Source organism: Dermacentor silvarum, chromosome 9 (assembly GCF_013339745.2).
Source record: "Dermacentor silvarum isolate Dsil-2018 chromosome 9, BIME_Dsil_1.4, whole genome shotgun sequence".
NCBI lineage: Eukaryota > Metazoa > Arthropoda > Arachnida > Ixodida > Ixodidae > Dermacentor > Dermacentor silvarum.
The window spans coordinates 120,038,728-120,058,686 of record NC_051162.1 but is presented as its reverse complement, the minus strand read 5'-3'; the positions used below and the strand labels follow the sequence as shown (position 1 = coordinate 120,058,686).

The window sequence follows — 19,959 nt, the reverse complement described above, 5'->3', positions numbered from 1 at the left end:
TATGAGGTTACACGTCCGGCTGCGACGGAGAGAGCGACGTCACTGACGGTATGCCCGCAGTCCATCGCTGTCGCTTGCGTTCGATGTCTCGAGTTGGCTCGGCGGCGTGGTTAGCAGCATTCGCCCGCCATTGCTGATTGCGATTCTCCGAAATTCTCCGATTCTCCGCTTTAAAATTAAATCTGTCCGTTACGTAAGACAATGAACGGCTCATACTTCCTTAAGCAATGACTCATACCCCCGTAAACGCGGCCTCCTCATTACAACGTCAGAAGAGAAGTGAAATTCTACGCTGTAATGATAAGCGGCAACGCAGCCTGCTGTGGAAGATGATGACGAATGCGGGAGCAGTGGCACGAGCGCAACCCGAGGGGCGCCAATGAGCCAGCTGCGGAAGAAGTCAACGACGCTCGAGCTAATGCTGCTGACGATACTTTTCTGTACACGTGCGATTTCACCTAGCCACATACGATTTCGCCTAGACATATAAAGCTTCACTTCAAAGATCGCCGCCCATGCACCCCATACAGATGGTAAACCAGCGAAGCTGAGATGTGGGGCCCCATGCAGTACTAGCCACACGTCACTTCTTTATCTTTCCTTCTGTCCTTTCCTTCTTGTTCCTGGCTCATACTCGCATATCCAATGCAGGGTATGCGCCACATCTGATTTTATTAAAGCGAAAGCCTTATATGTCACATCGTTCAGTCGCCCTTCAACGTCCTTGAGCGAAAACAGTGTCGAAGCGAAATCGTACACTTATTTATTACTTCACTATTCACTTACTACACCGTCCCCGACATTGTGTCTTACCTATATACAAAGGCTCACACAACAATTCTGGATGGGGCGCAGGTCAAGCAAGCAATGCAAACAAGCAAGCTCCGAGAACAAGCAACGCAAGCAAGCAAGCAGTTTTTTTTTTTTTTTACGATTCAAAACGCCGCCATGCCGACGTTTTCATACGACGCTACACGGTCTGAAATCGGGATCTACTTCCGGTTGTGACCGGACGTGATCTCCTAGAATCTAGCCTATAACAACTTGGCTGTAAAAAAAAAAAACACATTTTCTACTGTTGACCAGACAGATCCTCCATAAACGAGATAAGGTGGCGAAGTTGAGATAGGAGTGCTGAACAAGGAGTGATGATTCCCATTAGTATTTCTGCTTGAAATACCGTAAAACATTGCATAAACCACTGGTCGTCTTTTCTGTATGTCACATCTGAAGCCCACGTCCTAATTAGAGCAAACCTGCTCGTGTAATACTTCCTTCAATGGAGAGCTGACTTTGACGAAAATGTATTTAAGGGAGTGACGGCAATACACGTGCGAGAAGCAAACTTTGTGCGTTTGAAGCGGCCCAGTCGCTCAGTGTTCAAACTCGCTGTCTCGGCGACCTTGCACGAAGCATTTTACCAGTGGGTAAATGTATCCAGTAGAAGGAACGTTCGCATAAGCCACAGTATGGTGCTGCTAAGTAAATTGTCGAGTGGTCAAGGAGTGGCACTATGACAGAGATCGTTCTTATCTCGTCACTCGACAGCTTATCGGTGCAGCAACTTACTGCGACTTACGCGAAGCCATGGTGTGCCCATGGTGTGTCAATTGCCCACGGTGCGTCAAGCTTCAGCAAGCGGCCCCAGGAGTTTCGCTCGTCAGGCGCGGACGACGGGCAGTCAACAGACTGACCAATTTCAGCTGTAAACCGTAACTGTCCGTATGCCACGGCGGGGTTGCGTAGCATTCCACGGAAGCGTAGGGGTATCGGGCGATTTCTTCGTCAGTCCAGCGGCAACTGTTCGTACTCCAGATCCGCTGCGTTCCTTCCGCGACCTTGGCTGGAACCTGTGACGTCATCGCCTTGGCTGCTGCGGTCCTGGCCCGTCGTTTGTTCTTTCTCAGCGTCGGGGTTTTCGTTGGTGGGTGCAGATGCAGCTCGCACGGACACTGACCCCTCCTGGCGGCGCAGGCGTGGGTAGCGGAAGATGCTGCGTTGATGCTGCAGTAGTAACTGCTGCTGCCGCTGTTGATGCTGTTGTTGTTGTTGCTGTTGCTGCTGTTGTTGTTGTTGCAGCTGTCGTGGTAGCTGCTGCTGTTGCTGTCGCTGTCGCCCTACCTGCTGGTCTTCTTGCTGGAGCTGTAGTTGCTGCTGTTGGCGCTCCCGCTGCTGGCGTTGGCGATGTGCGTCGAGCAACTGGAAGCGCTGTGAACGGGCCGGTGGGTTGTCACCTAGGGCCTCCGCGGCTCCTCCAAGGGACAGGAGGGAGGACAAAGCGCTGTAACCTTCGACGAAACTCTCCATGGGCGAGGAAGCACCTGCGCAGAAGCGTAAAAGATGAGAAGTATTTATCAACAGGTAGCACGCCTAACCATAAGAGTTGAGAAGCATGTTGTCCAGAGACGTGTCTATGCCCTTATAGCAAGGCGTCTTAAACAAATGTAATTCATTTTCAAATGTTAAACAATGTAAAGTAACCCACTCTAGGATCGAAGTGGTGTAGTTGCTTGCCCATTGAGTGAACTCTGTTATACTGCCGAAAAGTTTCTCAGCGAGGTCTTCCGCAAACTTTCGGTATCAGAATGCAGCGAGAAGTACGTCACCGTTTGACATAGCGGCATCCAAGCAGCCCAATTAAAGCCAAACGAGTAACCATTCATGACTCGTTTGTCGTCCCCGTGTAGTAACTACCAAAAAGAAAGGTCTTACCGTTATATAAGAAATGCGACATTTTCACTCTCTCTAACCCCTTCACCGACAGTGAATGGTGGTGTAGAATTCCACTATACCTTTCTACCCTCGGCAGCCAACTTAAGCGGTTATTTCAATGGTTTTCAGGTTAGTTCCTGTTGCCGAGAGATGGAGGTCTATAATTTGGTAACTTGCAGGTGGCCAGCTATATCATTGGCTTGGGTTGGCTTGGCTGCAAGCAGCATGCGTCGCCGTTCACTTCGTGACAGCTCACTCCTTCAAGCGGTTCACGTGCTCATTGATGTACACGAAAGCGTGAAGACGCTTAGTTATATTAGACGCAATGGTTCGAAATAAACGAATTCATAAAGACATCTTCATTGTTCGACGCGCTTTCTGCAAAATGGACAGCGTTTGTTGTAGAGTGCCAGAGGCGCTTGTGGTGACCTTGAGTTTTTGTTGATTTTTAGCCGCTGCATATGTTACGAATATGTTGCCAACCACTGCAACCAAAGCTGCAGAACAATTTCAAATCGTTTAAATACGTGTACCTAAACCGGGTGAACAATGCCGACTCATTCGGCTCTCTTTTTGCTCGCGGGATCTTGCGACTTGAAGCTATGTACTTGCTCAGTGAGGTTTACAAACGCATGAATGCGTCAGAATATGGCTACACGTCTTTCTCGACTCCCAAACGAACCCTTGGCGATGGCTATGGCTACGTAAGGGTACGAAGAATCTCACTTTAGATTTCATCATTCCTAAGCCACAAGGTGGCACATGGTTTAGCAGTGTTTCATAATGACCAACAACTAATCTATTGCGAGAAAACATTTAATAAACGGCAAATAGGTGCACGGACAGACCTAGGTAGTACCTGAAAAGGAAACCTCATGCGGAGAGCCTAGGAGACGAGCAAGGAACGCCGTGCAAGCCATATTTTCGGGAGTTCTCGTACGCCCCTATGAAGTACGTGTATTGCGACGAGTTGCAATGTGGGCTTGTTGGTATGACATAGTCAAGGCGTTCTACTGGCGTAAGACAGAAGAAGAGCGGACGCAAAAGGACACAGATAGCACCGCTTGTGTATGCGTTTTTTCTTGGTTGCGCTGTTAAAATGTCTTACCAAGTAGTACGTTCACTCAGAATTGCGCGTTGTTGGGCGACATGGTACACATTTAGACGGTGGAAACGAGCAGAAAAATAACAGGAGCGAGATAGGACGCAAAACAGACACTGTCGTGGGTCCTGCCTTACAGCAGCTGTCCTGTGCCATCTCTCGTCCCCGGCATTTTTATGGCCCTGTGTCGCAGAAAATCCGGCGTCGTTGGCGAAAAATAATCATAATCATACCCAACCACATTCCCGAACCACTCCGACAGGGCAGGCCCTTCGCGTGGCGCATGGCGTTAGTGAACAAAAATTTTATTTCTCAAAGTAAAATCTGTCAGAAAAATCGTAAAGTGCTACTTAACCACCAGCTACAGACGTGATAGCGTCGGATTGTAATTGGAATATACGAGAAGCCTGATAAGCAGCCAGCGATCTTTGAATGCTATCGTGTTCCACTCTTAAAGGCGAAGCTTAAGCGTCGTCCAAATTTTTTATGCTTGGTTCCGCCGTCTAAATAGTACGTGGCCTCCGATTGTGCGAAAGGCGTGGCCTATGAAATGACAACACCTGTGCCCCTGCCGGATCTCTGAGGCTATAAGTACACTGGAGCGCAGTCAGTGTTTTGCCCGATGCGCGGCGCCACTTTCCCTCCAGCGTTTCGATGGGAGGCCAACTCGTTTCCGAGATACGTGGGATCGGACTCACGGTAGGTGAAGTAGTGCTGCAGGTCTTCCTCGAAGTCTTCGAAGTCCAGGATGTCGTTCTCGTTCACGTTCCACGGCATAAGGATCGGAAGGAAAGACGAGGCCTGACGCCCCCCGGGTGCGTTGACGAAGTCGTCCACGTTGAGTGGCGGCGGCGGGTGCGCCGAATGGGCACCGTACTGGGAGTGGGCGACTGGTTGCAGGGACGGCCGTATCTGCGGCCGTGGGGGCGACATACCGCGCGGCCTCTTTCGTTCCCCCATTGCCTTCCAGAGGATCTCCGTCTGTAAGGCCGCATACGGACAGCATGGAAGGATTTTTGGACGCTCCAAATATTCCGCTCGCGGAGGAGCCAGGTGTACTGAGGAAAGTGTGATACAGTCCAGAGCCTCTACGACAAACGCCTCTACTACGAAATAATCCGTGTGACCAAGGAATAATTCTGGCTCTGTTCTATTGTGAGCTGTGTAGTGCGCGATCTTTACAACGAAATGACCAATATAACGAATGATTTTGCACCCCAAGCACTTCGTTATAAAGGCTTTCGACTGTGTACGGCTAGTTGGTAGTTCACGGTAACAAAACAATTTAATAGTGCTAGCGAGGGAAGTGGACAATAAACGACAGGACCAGTGCTAAAGTTCTTCAAACTGCAGAAATTTTTTTCGGATTGACGTTATATATAGCCACAAAAGAAGCGGCGAAAAATTCAAATACGAGGCTTTTCTTCCCCAGTCTGTTCATCAAGAGAGGATATATATATATATATATATATATATATATATATATATATAGTTTCTTGTCAATTGCCGCGCGCAGTATAAAACATTTGCCACATCGCTGTACCATTTGCTATGTCATCAACGGGACAATGTTTGGTTGCCCGACTTTGTGTGAACAAGAGCGCTTATTGTATTTTCTTTTTCTTGTCTTTTTTCTGTGACATCATCTATAATTAGGTCTGAAAAAACAAATGGTGTTGGAAGCCATCGCTATCTTGCTGCCGTTTGCTCTTCTATAATAGTTTGCCGACATTAAGAACCATTGAATCATTTTAAATTGATGAGGTATTCTTTAAAAACACAATTTTGTTGTGTTAATATGCTGGTGATTAGAAGATGAAGTGAAGGTCAAACTTTCATTTTTTTTTAATTTCGTGAGAAAACCTTTAAGCTGGTACGTCAGTTTGACCGTTACGGATTGCAAAGTATTTTCTCGCATTTCGTCTGTTGTGGAACAGATTTTCGCTTCGAACACCCTTTTTTTTTTTCTTCTTTGAAAGCTCACAAAAGTTACTCGAATCACGTCACTACAGATTAATTATGTGTCCAGGTGAACACCATTTACGAAAGAAATGAAAGCAATCAATCCAGTAAATAAACTAATTACAATAATTAACTTCTTGGTCATAAGCCTTACGGCCCATGTTTGCACTCGAAAGTTGAAGGAAATCGTCATAAAAGTCTAGTTCCGTGTCTCTGCATTTCTAACCGGCCATGCAAACCGAAATAACTTGCATCGAATGATTTGTCGACTTAACCCGATATCGCAACACCACTGCGAAGCCCAGCTAAACATCTGCGCAACCGTCTTTTGACCAAACAGGGGCGGCGTAAAATCGAACTGGAGTGCACTAGCACGATAAACCGGTACTTATCGCCCCTGCTACCGAAGAGACTAAGCATCCAATCGGGACTTTCCCACAGCTCCAATCGGAATAAGATCACGGTTAGAGGGAAGCACGACGGCAGCTTCATTTTTACGCCGCCCTGCAACGTCACAGAAGGGCTTCACCGTGAGTCACGCTTCGCAGTTCTGCGTGCGTAATCAGGTAAATTAAATATCTTTACACGGCGGTTTTGAAACATAGAAACACGGAACGAGACTTTTTATGACGACTGCCTTCAACTTGCCAATATAAACATGTAGCTTCAAGTTTTGTAATAAGAAGTTACTTAACGTAATTGGTTTATTTAGTGACCTGATTGCATTGGTTTATCTCGCAACTGATGTATTTCTGGGCATATAATTAATCTGTAGTGAAGTGTTCGAATAACTTTCGTATGATATTTAAGAATAATGTCTTCGAAGTGAAAAAAGAAAACACTATTTCAGTTCATCCTTGAACTATAGGCGCAAGAAGATGCCGGGAAACTCTGTCAAGTCACGGCGAACTGGTACCGGAACTTTAGGTGGCACCGCCCCCTGTCTAAAATTTTTGCAACTTTTCTAGCCTACTATGTTTTTCTGGCGATGAGAGTGGCTTTTCATTTTCTGGAACGGTAACATACTGTTACAGCTAAAATAAGTTTTTCTTTTTATTCCCTTTAATTTGACCACCACGACATAGTCGCATGCATAAGTGGCTCTTCGCACTAAACCATTGCCGCTCGGTAGTGGTCAAATTTCCCCCTGAAATATCATGATGTCGCTTTTTTCAATAGCGTAGCAATCTACGGTTGGTAGAAGGTTTTCAGCGGGTTGCGTATTTCAACGAGTTTTCCCCGGCAGCCGTTACGCCGAGAGTAGCAAATAGGCGAGGCAACGGAAACTTCCCGGAGGAGACGTGCGGACGTGATTGGGTGAAGCGAGTGCTGACGTCACCACCGGAAACAGATAGAAGTGGAAAGGGCACGCAGTATTGTTGAGAGAGGGTGACGGAGTAAACAGGAATAGTAATGCAGGGGAAGGTGGGTAGCGCCGCCGCTATTTCCGCGAGACTTTCAAGCGAGACCTTCAAGCGATCCGGAGCTTGACAAGTGTATTTTACAATAGGTGTTGGAAGTCTTTTTACGATAACGTGAAACAACTCAACATTATGTGTGAACCGCATGCGAAGCTAAGGGCGTGTGGGTAAACTACGGCTCCAGTTCAAATTTCTTTAGTGAAGCGCTCAAAAGCGTAACATGCTGGCTCCGCATTAAAGTGCTTGGTTCAATTACAGACACCTGAAATTCTCAATGCTACGCCTCGGAAGAAAGTTTCACGGGAAATTGGGATGTGATTCCGCAAACTCGCACAAGTTGGCTGTACTTTGCGTGTGCGTGTGCGTGTGTGTGTGTGTGTGTGTGTGTGTGTGTGTGTGTGTGTGTGTGTGTGTGTGTGTGTGTGTGTGTGTGTGTGTGTGTGTGTGCGTGTGTGTGTGTGCGTGTGTGTGTGTGTGTGCGTGCGTGCGTGCGTGCTTGCATGCGTGCGTGCGCGCGTGCGTGTGTGTGTGTGTGTGTGAACAAGAATTGCACCTTTCTACGCTCCCTGTTGAGCGCAAGTTGCAGCTGCGCGTTCTCGTCTTGAAGTGTGAGAATCTCGTTCTTGAGGTTGCGACGTCGGACCTGCAAGTCAGCCACCTGCTGCACTAAGTCGCGCAGTCGAGCCAGCTGGGACACGAAATGGGAGAGTCGCTCGAGGCCATTGCCGGCGTAGCCACGGAGGGCCTGCTGGCGGCACGAAGAAGGCTTAGCCCCGACGTGGACGTCTCCTGCAGGCCGTCGGTTATTCCGCTTGCCCCCAGACCCCGCGGAGTCACCTTTGCCGGACTCGCCATCCCGCGCCGAATTCTGTGAAGGCGATAGCGCGCGTTCAAGAACTATCACAAAAAAAAAATGGTGTAGCTTGCACTAGTGGCGCAAGGCTAAAGACACAGGGGCGCTGATCGGCTCCTAGCTGGTCCTGGCTATACGAAGTGATGCTAAGTTATACGAAGTAATGCCAGGTGAAGCTAAGTTGATATGCTAAGTCGTTTTGCAGCGGCTTCTTCGGCTAACCGTGCTGGGTCAAATCGGCGTCGACGCTGGCAGTCTCGCTTAGCAGCGCGCCGCGATTCTTGGTAAGCGGCTTCATCCTCGGCAGTGCGAACCTTCCTTGGTCTCCCATGTCTACGTCTGTCGCGCCGCCGCCGCGCAGTGGCTTTCATACGGAGTGAAGGAGCGCATGGACAGTTGGCCGTGACGTCACGTCTGACGCATGCGCAGTAGTGCGCAGCTGGTGGCGAAGTCGTAGGGGAAGTGGGGCGAAAGCTATGCAGATTGTACAGGCGGCGAGCGCAGACGCGCCGGGATGATGTCACGGTGCATGCGCACTACCGTGCAGCTGGCGGCAGCTTGGCGGAGCCGTGTCTCTGTCGGGCGAAACGAGCGCGCACCTGCACCGGCGGTTACTAGGCAACGCGAGGTGACGTCATCGCTCCGCGTAGTTTTTTCTGTCTACGCTGTTAAAATCAACAAGAACATTTGTGAAATACAGTGCTAGCTGTTTATAATCCACTGGAATTCTACCGAGTGGCATTTTACTTGAACCACATAAAGAACGAAGCAAGGGCAAGCGCGCTCCAGATCCGTGAGCAGCGTTACGTGATCGCAGTGAAACCACCACACGACCCCATCACGTGACACCGGCGGCCACGGATTAGTGACTCCTGGATCGGTCCAGTTTACTATTACACTATTTCCGTGATCGGTCCAATTTACTCGGCAAAAAACTGACGGACCGGATACGTTGTGTTCCGAAGATGACCGAACATTCATTAGATTAACCCGCAGCGTACAGATGGCACTTTCTGCTCTGGAAGCGGCAGCGTTGAAACCTGAGGGCTTTTAACCCTTTTTGGCCGCTCTGGCGCACGGCAACAGTCAAGTGGTGTTGCACGTGACTGGCGACTTAGAACGCTCCGGTTTAAATTTTAGTGTGCAAAACATCCAAGCTTCCCTTTTCACCATTATTTATTCGTATGGCTAAGAATTTTACACGCTAATTGCAGTGCTTAGTAGCACTTGGGTCAGATTAGGCTTAGGGTACGTGGAGAGGTGGTGATGAATGAGCTACAAAAAAGGCCGCGAACATATCTTCAAACGCAAAAGCTGGGGAGTTGCGTCGTGCAAGTAGCCTCCTCGGCGTATACAAGCACAACGTCTTATGTAACAGACTAACGCAATAAGTTCAACAGCACCTAACGTTGTAAAATGTGAATCTGAGAAGCGTCACGGCGGCAAACCAGTGCTGTCACCTATATATGCTGTTCGTGAATTATCTAACCTCACGAAGGGAACTAGGAGGGCTTGTGGCTCTGTGCTTTGACATCAGGAGGCGTCTGCCAAAGAGCCCAGGCCACGTTGCATGCGGCATGTTTGGTCAAAAGTATCGTCTGTTACTGCACACAACAAGAGTTGGTGTGATAACCGTTTCCTTGAAGCCGAAAGGTCCAACAATTACGAATAGTGACGAAAACGATTGCTGAAGCCGAGTTCCCTGATGCCAACGCCTTCAAACGTGAGCAACAGCACGACCCTCCTAATCGAGCTATTCTTGACGCCGCTCGGTCACCTGCACGCGGCTCACCTTTCATTATTTTTGAAGATTTATTGTATAAGAAGAATTATTGTGCTGAAGGTCCTCCACTTCTGCTCGTGGTTCCCCAGACGTTGAGGCCTATGATACTTCACGCCATGCACGATGACAATATGACTGATTTTTCCTATGTTATCATTACAAAATTACGGCACATTCACGCACATGTTGGAAGAAATGTTAGGCCCCGAAGCTTTCTCTAAACATTTCACTTAGATGCCAAGGAAAGAGACGCACATTACATGAAACGTTATCTTATGTTGAAAGTACGTGCACGGCGCTTTTCACGTGCCTTTCCCATCGCAGAAGGTTTTGTGGCTTGGCTTCACGGTAACACACATGTTCGTCCCACGATTTGCAGACTAGCGATTACTTTACAAAAAAAAAAGTCGCAGTTTTACCCGAAAGGCGGAGCATCGATTTGGATATCAAATTAGTGGACAGCTATGCTAAGTAAGGATAGTAGATTTATCGGCCGCTTAAACTTGCAAACGTAGGCATACTAACTAAATTAACAAGCATGGTATCATGCGCGCACAAGCAAACATGAACGCCTCTCATTCGATAACCGCAGAAACTCGCTGTCAAAACGCTGCAGTGAGTAAGCGCGGCAGCAGCGAGCGAATTGGCCTTCATGCTGCCACGCAGCCGCGAAAACATAGCGCATGGCAGACTCTGTCCCCGGCGCAGATGGCTTTCAAGATACAGCGGCCCGGGCGAGCGCGCGTAGGGTGCCTCGATGCCAGCGCCGGCATCGAGGCACCCTAAGCGCGCGGCGTAGAACGCGCCCCACCCTCCCTGTCCTCCCTCCGGGGCCTTGGGGCCCCGGCTGGCGCGTGCGGCCGCCCGGAGTAGAGCGCGCCTCCTCCCCTTTCCTACCCTCCCTCCGGAGCGTTGCGCGCGACTGGAATACTGCGTGCTTTCGTCCCGCTTCCCTCCCTTGCGTGCGCGAGGTTGAGCCGCGTTCGCCCGCTCACCCTCGCTCTCTTTCACTCTCACATGCAGCATACGGCGCGCGGCGACGATTTTATCGCCCTTGGACTTTATACGGCACCTCACGGCGACGGTGATGGCGGAAGTTCGCCTAGAGTGTCCATATAATTGCTCTCGCAATTACATTAAAATTAAATTATGGGGTCTTATGTGCCAAAACCAAGATCTGCTTATGAGGCACGCCGCAGTGGGTGACTCCCGAATACTTTGGAACACCTGGGTTTCTTTAACGTTCCCCTAAATATAAGTACACGGTTGTTTTCGCATCTCACCCCATCGAAATGCGCCTAACCCCTGGGACGAAAGACATAAAAAGCTTGGCCTAAAAAAAAAAAGACATTCTACGCTTGAAGGCGTACATTTGTTGTAGTCAGGACGTTTATGTACCGCTAGTTGTTTCGTTCTGTAATTCAGAAAAAACAAAACAGCTTTTCAACGGCAAATATATGTAGGCGTAGTACAAATGGGTATAAAGCGGATTCGTTATATGTGCCCTACCCTGTGTGGGAACTGCCCAGAAAGACAGCTTCACTTTAAAAGCCTCGCATGTGGCGCAAGAACATGAACGCAAACGCACAGAGCGTTTGTTTCATTGAGTCGGCTATAATAATAAAGAAAGCACAGATATAACAGTTGCGCTGAAGGTGTCATCCAGACATTCTCCCCGGAAGCAACGTGCTTCGCGCAGATGCGGCCGTCATTTAGTCTTGCTTATACTGTATCGCGGTGCCGTCTTAGTAATATGCCGAAATAACGCTTAGCTTCGACGCAGAGACAGCGAGGATTTCTTCAAAGCCAGTGTCAGTCGTGATCGATGACAATCTCGCCGCCAAATTTACCGCAGTCAAGCTGAGGGATCCAAGCCCCCATCCGACGGCTCGCGTGAGAAGCCGCCAAGCGAGACTGCAAGCCGCTGTCCAGCTTACCTTGGAAGATGTCGTGTTCTTGCGGCGCTCCATTGCGGGGCAGGAAATCAAACCGCCAAAAACTAAAGGGGTTTCACCAAAAACATGACAACCGCGCCTCGCGCGGGAGCCACGCAGCGCGTTCTGATCTCGCGAATTGCGTCATTTTTCTCTTCTTTCGAGGCCCTCCAGCGGCATTTGATAGCACTTCTCTTGCAAGATCGTTACGGTAGCTTGTCGACGGGCTTCGCTTTTTTTTTATTTTTTGCAAGAGCCTACGGCATGGTGGACACTGCCTCGTGCGACTTTTGTCATTGCGACGAGACTATAGTACAAACACTCCCCTACTGCCCCTTCTTTCGAAGATGAAAGAACGACTTTGCGCGCCCCTGTAAGTCGACTGGACGACAGAGTGTTCACGGAAGAAAAGAAATTGGAACCGCGGATTCGACCGGGGCCGCAATCCGCGGAAGGACAGACCGGAGCACTTCTTCAAGCACGGTTGGGCTCTGCGACGGCCTTTCACTGCGCGGTTATTGCTGTAGCGTGTGTGCATGCATCGTTTCTCATCTCTTACATTTCCCTTTCTCTTTCCTTCTTTCTTTTCTTCCCACTTACCGCCGTCCACAGTGTGTGGGGTAGCAAACCAGCTGCAGCCTGTTTAACTGCCCAGCCTTCCTGAGCATGTATATATATATATATATATATATATATATATATATTATATATATATATATATATAGATATATATATATATAGGTTCATTGAAAGAGGTTCATTCAAGATTGGAACATGGCCGTTTGTAGAATGTACTGAATGAACCCAGACGAATTTCTGGTTAACATCCCTGCCTTCTCTCTTTCCCTCCTCCTCCTCCTACTGTACGAAGCTCTATGACGTCAACTTGAGTTAGCGGGTATGTGCCACGGGCCATGTGCCGCTAGTCATAATTATCAACACCAATTCAACACACATGATGACATTGGTTGCTAATAAATTTTAGAAATTGCATAACGTGTACATGTAACAAAAAACGCCGGTTCAGTGTAAAATTAATTTATTTTCATCTCAAAAGTATGCAAAACCAACACCGCGATAGTCGTCGGGGATGAGTCCTGCCGAACTTTGTTATTCCTTCTCTCTCCCTTTCTTCATAGAAAGGGAAAGGTATCACCTATGCATAAACCTATGTATGCTTAATCCATGTATCGTGTACATTATCTCCCGTTCTCATGCTAGGCACGTGATAACGCACACTTCTATGTGGATTGATGGTTTTGCCCTGGCTTAGCAACCGAGGCATAATGGAATCCCATACGGCACCTAATGGAAATTAAGTGAGAGAGAAATAGAAATATTATTGCGCTCAAATGATGGCTCGATGTTTAACTGGGAGAGCGGGAGAGAGAAATAAGTACGCAGCTTACGGTTGGATCAGATGGGGAGTTTTATTGAGCAACTGTATCAGCACATAGACGGCCACCTAATGATGGTAACGTTGTTGATGATGATGATCGTTAGGATTATGATAGTTTTCCTAGTTTCTGGGCGCGTACCCACTAAGGGGAATATGGGAAGAATGAGGCGTCATGAGGTAGCTTAAAAGAATGCTCATTTGAAGAGGAGAAACGCCAATTAAAATGAAAAAAGAAAAGGAAATTACGGAAAAGCTCGAATGGTGTGCGAGTGAGCAGTCCGTTGAACAGAAGGGAAATTAGCAGTTCCAGTGGTGCTGGGATTGACGATGATGAATATCATGAAGATGATTATACTACTTGCTTTACAGAAATGGTTAGACACTACTCATGGCTGATGTTGTACATCAGTTTCAATACGCCCGCGGAGGTATTTGTGGAAAGGCACATAAAACTGCATCTTTCTTCATGAATAAGAGCGGGAAGTCAAGAAATGGCGTAAAAAATAAAACTCCCCATCCCTTCCCTGCGAAAGCAGATGTCGAGCGAAGATGTTGAAAACCACCACTACAACTGCTGAGGGGGGTACGTAATGCTTTATGGGTTTAGAGTAATGGTTTGGATGTATAGGTAATTTTGGCGGCACGGTCGCCGCCCATAGTGGTGCTGCAACAACATTTAAATCAATTGCTAGGCTGGTTCCACTTCGCAAGCTGCCGTCGCTGGGGCAGCTTGTGCAACAGTAATCTTTACCTGGAAACGTATGCAGGACCAACGTGCTCGCATTGGCAGGAGCGCCTCATCATCTTATGGCGTTCGGATGCTTGTTTTTTTCAGCTTGTTCTTTATTGAAACGTATGCTGTTCTGTATGCTGTATGCGTGATTCTAAAGAATGTATGCACTGTTCGCTTCCCTTTGCTGAGTGCTTGTGGCGTTTGCCTTACGGGGGTCTGAGCCATTGCATTTTTAGCTTGCTTACGGGGATGTGAGTGCTTACGAGGATATGAGCCATTGATGATGATAGTTCTCTGTCGATGAACACGAAAAAAATCCCGATGTCCTAGCTGTAAAACGGTATCAAAAGAGATTTACGTTGGAATACTTCTGTTAATTCCCTCTAGCGAGAGCGACTGCCGGCGAATCCTAAAGTTGATTCGATGGCTGCAGGATAGATGATTAAATCTACTTCGTTCGTGAAGACGGTGCACTTTTGTAACAGCAGTATCGTTTACGCTTTATCTCTGTAGCACTGTGTATTTACATCAAATACGAGCAATGACCATGCTTAGCGCTTTACAACAACTCGGGAAATACAGAAACGCCCTCGTTCCCAACAACGCTCACATTGTCACGCCAGGTTTATACCGACTCCACGCGGTGTCATTACTTATACTCTACCCCAGCAAAACTGCAGTCCGCCATTAGAAGTCGCTTCCAGTAGTGCTAGCTGTTCGTCCTCCTGCCGATACCCCAATGACTCCATACTTTCGTTGATGTTTGCGAATAGCGCGTGACGAGAGATGAAAACGGACAAGGAGAAGAGAACGTACGTTTTTGTCTTCAGTAACGGCCTAGTTGGCAAAGTTCACAACCGACTTGCCCAAAGCTACACCTCACTGACATTTGACGATACTTCTTCTGTTGACAAACAACCGCCTGCTCTACGCTCCACCTTCTAGCGAGAAAATTTTGGCGAAGTGAGGGGCACGACACATTTTTTGTAACAGCCAAATGGAGCCATAAGACATCGAAGCCGGGGAAATTGTAGCGAAATTAGGCGGCTTTTTTTCTGTCTATTTATTTTAATGCCAGAATGGGAATGAACCCCTTGTTTGCTCTTTATTGTATCGGCAGCCCTAGCTTTTCGATTCCTTGAGGTAGCAGGCAAGGGTCGATTGATCTCAAGTGGCCTTTATTCTTCGCCACTTCTCCACATACGAAGCAGAAATGGGAGTGCGAAAATGACCGCCAGCGCTCTTGAATTTTCTTACCGCTTAAGCTGTCAAGTGGTGCTGTTCATAGTCGTTGAATGAAGCCTAGTGAGAGAGTGACTGTGGTAGTGTTTCTTGTTGCATGTAATCAATGAGCCATGTTGAGCATTACAGGCGAGTGCAGCAGCGGTGCGCCTCGAGGCAAGAATTAAGTACAACTCCAAAGTTAAGCGCCAAAGTGTGCCTCTTACCCTACGCTAACATATATTGGTGACAGCTTAGAAGTATTGCCGTAGTTTTAAGTATGCTACGCAAGCATTAAAATAGAAACGAAAGCATTGATAGAAACGCAAATGTTAATGTTGGTGTAAACGGACCACGTAAAAGAGAAGCTTTTTTTTTTTTCTAGTTGTCCAATGATGCGGCAGTACTCCATCCATTTGCACGGCTGTATAATTGTCCTTGAAAAAAATGTGCCTTCGTCATCATACGCGCACTATGAACTCCCCCCCCTTTGGGACGATGAAGAGAGCATCATGTAATGCGGAGGCGTGTTATTCGATCTTTAGTTTATTTCCAATTTCAGACACATCGCAAGGACAGCCGTTTGTGCAACTGAAAGGGAAGAATTTTTACGTCGGCTACCAGTCATTTCTGAGATCACCAGTCTGGTAATGGGAATCCGTGAGGTGCCGGTTCCAGCTGACTTCACGTGCTCTTGAGCAGAGGGCGCCCTCATCATGGAACGCTTTCCTACTCTCGCAGTGACGGACTTCGGCCGCGCCTGTACGGTTGCTTCTTCTGAGTGTCCAGGGCACGTTCCAACTGGAACAAAGGCCGTTTCAAACACGTAAAATGAGCACAGGTGCTTACGGATACCCGTTAAAGACAATATATTCCCCAGAGCCATCCCTTTTCCCAGGCAATCGCGTCCACCGGGCAGCGGTGGACGATATTAAACTACATAGGACGATGTACAACTATGTGCAAGGCTATGCAAGCGTATGCAGCGCTAAACACTCACTGCTAAACAAATAACGACACTGAATGAAAAAATTGCGTGATGTGGCCGGCTGAAACACGGGAGCAGGCGTCCGTTCTTTTTTTCTTTTGTTCTCTTCGACTGCCTCTCACAAGCCCTGTGCGACGTGCGAAAGCGAGGGACTGCGCCGAGACATAACGCCCCCTGAATGCAACGATGCGAAACTGCCATCCACAGCTGCAGCTGTCACCGTCCCCTCTCCAAGGTGCTTTGGCCAATACCAGAGTCAGTGCATTACCCGCACGACTCGCATTACTGGGACGGCCCGCATTCCCTAATTCTTTTGTACGGTCTGCTGGTTCTTTCTGTGTGTGCGTGTGCTTCTGTGTGTGTGTGTGTTCTCCATGCGCTATAACAAGCACTAACAAGCTTCCTTCCGCACATCATGCTGCCTTATGAAACAAAATTCCATGTTACACTTCCGAACAGCCTTCCGGTTCCTACGCTGTATTATCCCGACATAGTGAAATAAGAACTGAATGAACCAAAGTAGAGTATTCTTATGCTTAATTACTATAACTGCAATATCAGGTCATTTCATAGCCTGCTGACAACTGTTTTTCCGGGAAGGCTAACGAACTTTTGAGATGTCGTTACGGGACGTCTCCAAGAAAAGCAAGAAGTTTCGAAATGCACCTGTAAGACGGCCGCCTTGAAACGCTCCACTTCCCGTGGCCCCATCCTTTGCCGGAAGTCTTCCCTGGTGTCCATCTGCTCCCTCACTGTGGCCAGTATGCCCTGGGCTTCGTCCAGGGCTTCTCTGGCCATGGCCTGTTCATGAACACTGCCGCGACGGGGGGCCCTTCCACGGCTACGAGCGGAGACGACGCTTCGCCGGGACGTCGGACTACGACTGAGTCCTGCCACGGGCGCAGTTTCGTCGCCCGGCACGGGAGACGGACTACGCTCCCGTGGTGGAGGCGAAGGTGAAACGCACCGACGGCTGCGCGCCGCTGGCGCTCCACGACTCAGCCTGCGTGCGCCCATGGTTCGCCGAGGCACGCCTCTGACGCTGACATTGTACTGCGTGGGAGAGCCGTCGCTTCCTGGCCGCTGTTCCACGCCGGTGTCGACGACGGGTACGGGTGGACCGTCGTAAGGCTGCGTGTAAGGCGTACCACCTGTGACAGGCCTCACAATAACCCGGCCATCAAACTGCCCGTACATGGAGTAGTCGGGCGCGGCGTTTAGCTCTCGCTGGCTTCTCGGAAACCGGCTGTAGCCGTCCGAGCTGCGCCCGGAGCTGCCGTAAGCCTCGGCGTAACCGGCGGGCGAGGAGGAATCGCGTCGGTACTGCGGCGCGACCGCGACAGCACCGTCGTCGCGACAGGACGCGTAGCCGTAGCCACCGCACGTGGAATTGGCGCTGGCGCCGTACTGAGACGTCAGGCCACCGGCAGTCCACGGCGCCGCGGTGCCGTACCGCTGAGCTGGGGCGGCCATGACGTCACGTCCGGATTGTGTGGAGTTCCCGGCAAACCCTGCGTTGTCGTAGCCTGTAGCAGCAGGTGCGTGAGCAGCGATGTCGCATCCTGGTGCAGACGGTCCGCAACAGTTGGCAATCGGAGGCACAGCATTGTCACCGGGCGCTGGCCTCAGGCTCAGGAAAGTGATGGGCACAGTTCCTCCTCCGGATTGGTTTAACAGGCCGCACTGGTGCAGCACGGTCGCGATGTCGGTTCCAGTCAGAGCCAGCACGTCGTTACCGGAGATGGGGGTGGTGGTGTAGCCGACTCCTGGCGTTGGAATGAGGTTGAAAGCGGCCACGGACACCGCTCTCGCGGTACCTGTCGGTGGCGCACAGGAACCTGGCACCATTATGGGCCTCAGTGGCCGAGGCGTTAATTTGGGGGCGCTGGACGAGTAGTAGGTCATGCTTGCTTTCAGCGGGCGTGCATGCCGACCACCGCGGCTGCGTCTCACAGCCGGCGGAGCTTCGGCGTGCAATGGAAGGACCCTCGAATTTGTTGGTTGGCTGATCCCACGTGAAATGGGCAACCCACTACACAGGTTAAGCTATGAAACAAAGTGAAAAAAAGAAGAAGCATGATGCTCTGAATTATGTTTCTGTTAAATTTGAACGATATATTAAAAAGAGATGGTAATATAATAGTTACAAAATAAGGATAAAAATTTAACATTATCGAAAAATTTAGCATAGAAGTCACTTCGTAACAACGGGAAAATCAAGCAGTGCATTACATGCGTTCCTGTTGCACAAACCCGTGCCAGCATCTCTTGGGAGAGAAATGTGGGAAATGTAAGTCGTACCTCAATCTGATCTTTGAAAAATCCCTTGTTTTGAATTGAACATCTCAAGATTTCCTGGAGGTAATTTTGGATAGTTTCATGTTCACTTATTAACAAATGATCTTTGTTGGAAGCCAATGGCGGCCTGGAAATGATGATCGTTGGGGATTGATGTGGCATGAATGGGGTCCCATTCCGGACACTATAAAATTCACGTCATTTTCTGCCATGTTGGCAATTCGAGCCAATCAGAATGGGCATAGTCAAATTGTGAGCCAATCAGAGCTGAAAATATGGCTAATTCAACCGCATGGCGGAAATATGACAGTGTCAAATAATAGAAATGAAAGAATAGCATTCACAGTCACGGCGCGACTGTTACCATGGTACCATGGACTTGCAGATTAGGTAAAAAGGGGGTCAGGCGGCAGTCCTTCGCCAACGGGTGTACGCTATTTCGAATACGAATGGACTAGTCTGTATTATTGGCTTCGCATTAGATTTGGGAATTGACTGTTCGAAATTGACGAATATTCGCTTCTGTTCGAATATTTGAGACTCCGAATTGCGCTCCCGGGTCGGAGTCTAGAGGAAGAGAGTTCTACGCAAGTCATGCCTGGTCCGAATCATCTTATAGAAGGAGAGTCGCAGTTGTTGCGCCGAGTTACCACCTCCTGAGCAAGCGACCAGGGCAGACAACTTCTGCTAATTCACAGTAACTCTGTAAGAATACACGCCTCACTGTTAGGTAGCCCAAATCAAATTTTGTTGTTCTGGTTTAGGCCTAGCAAATCGTGGTTTGGCCAATTTCACCATCTTTGGTGAAGTTTAAAACAATGTGAGGCGCTATAGTATTGGGCTTCTTCGGCTCAACGAACGCAGCAGTTTACGTGCATCTGTTTATGTGCTTTGCATTCGTTTTGTTATTGCCAATTTTAGGTCATTCCAGACAGGTTTCATAGCAGTTGTCTCTCATGTACAAGCTCGTTAATTTGCTCAGTATCTATTTGCGGATGACATTCTTGCATATATATATATATATATATATATATATATATATATATATATAATAAGGTAGCTCTACATTGTCTTTTTTTGTTTTTCAATAAATCGACTGCACGCGAAGTCCACATTTCACGTGTTTAGAAATGAGAAATTATTTTCTATTCAATTTTCTATTTGGCGATCATTTTTTTTTCTCTAGTCTTTGATTCGACTCGGAAATTTCACTATTTGAATGCCACTAATTTTGAGACGAAAGCTTTGTCTTCGCCAAGGAGGCCTCTCTAAAGGGGGGAAGTGGGTTCTAGAAAAAATTTATTCTTCAAGATATGGTGCTCAAATGTTGTACATATATGTAACGATATGTGCTTATTTTGAATATGCAGTCCATTTTTGGTTATCTCCTCTGGTTGTAATTTTATATGAGCTTCCTTTAAATAATTTTTTGCAAAGGTTTGCGAAATATGTGTTCTTTCGAGTTAGCTTAACAGGGTATCAATGGTTTCTGCATCATTCAAGGAATGCCGTAAGACCAACCTTATTGCTCTGCCTTATCAAGAACACGAGTT

General features: G+C 48.3%; 2 protein-coding genes across 2 annotated transcripts; both read right to left on the bottom strand.

The window, feature by feature from the left end:
- Nucleotides 1–1,215: 1,215 nt before the first annotated feature.
- LOC119463856 (histone-lysine N-methyltransferase 2D) lies at nucleotides 1,216–11,894 on the bottom strand. The gene is made up of 4 exons (XM_049655816.1): nucleotides 11,771–11,894; nucleotides 7,751–8,065; nucleotides 4,513–4,795; nucleotides 1,216–2,321 (listed from the first exon to the last, which is right to left on the bottom strand). The coding sequence occupies exons 1-4, from the start codon at nucleotides 11,801–11,803 to the stop codon at nucleotides 1,786–1,788; spliced, it is 1,167 nt and encodes a 388-aa protein (XP_049511773.1). The 5' UTR covers nucleotides 11,804–11,894; the 3' UTR covers nucleotides 1,216–1,785.
- Nucleotides 11,895–15,727: 3,833 nt separating this feature from the next.
- LOC125940224 (uncharacterized) lies at nucleotides 15,728–18,150 on the bottom strand. Its single transcript, XM_049656051.1, has 2 exons — nucleotides 16,775–18,150; nucleotides 15,728–15,921 (listed from the first exon to the last, which is right to left on the bottom strand). Exons 1-2 carry the CDS (start codon nucleotides 18,011–18,013, stop codon nucleotides 15,850–15,852), a joined length of 1,311 nt encoding a protein of 436 aa, XP_049512008.1. The 5' UTR covers nucleotides 18,014–18,150; the 3' UTR covers nucleotides 15,728–15,849.
- Between the last annotated feature and the right edge of the window lie 1,809 nt (nucleotides 18,151–19,959).

Excerpts from the sequence above, each read along its gene's own strand:
- LOC119463856 (XM_049655816.1), bottom strand. The coding sequence starts at position 11,803 with ATGGAGCGCCGCAAGAACACGACATCTTCCAAG. Across the intron at positions 8,066-11,770 it reads AGAACACGACATCTTCCAAG|AATTCGGCGCGGGATGGCGA; the intron begins GTAAGCTGGACA and ends TCGCCTTCACAG. Across the intron at positions 2,322-4,512 it reads GCAGCACTACTTCACCTACC|GTGCTTCCTCGCCCATGGAG; the intron begins GTGAGTCCGATC and ends GCTTCTGCGCAG.
- LOC125940224 (XM_049656051.1), bottom strand. The coding sequence starts at position 18,013 with ATGACCTACTACTCGTCCAGCGCCCCCAAATTAACGCCTCGGCCACTG. Across the intron at positions 15,922-16,774 it reads TCAAGGCGGCCGTCTTACAG|TTGGAACGTGCCCTGGACAC; the intron begins GTGCATTTCGAA and ends CCTTTGTTCCAG.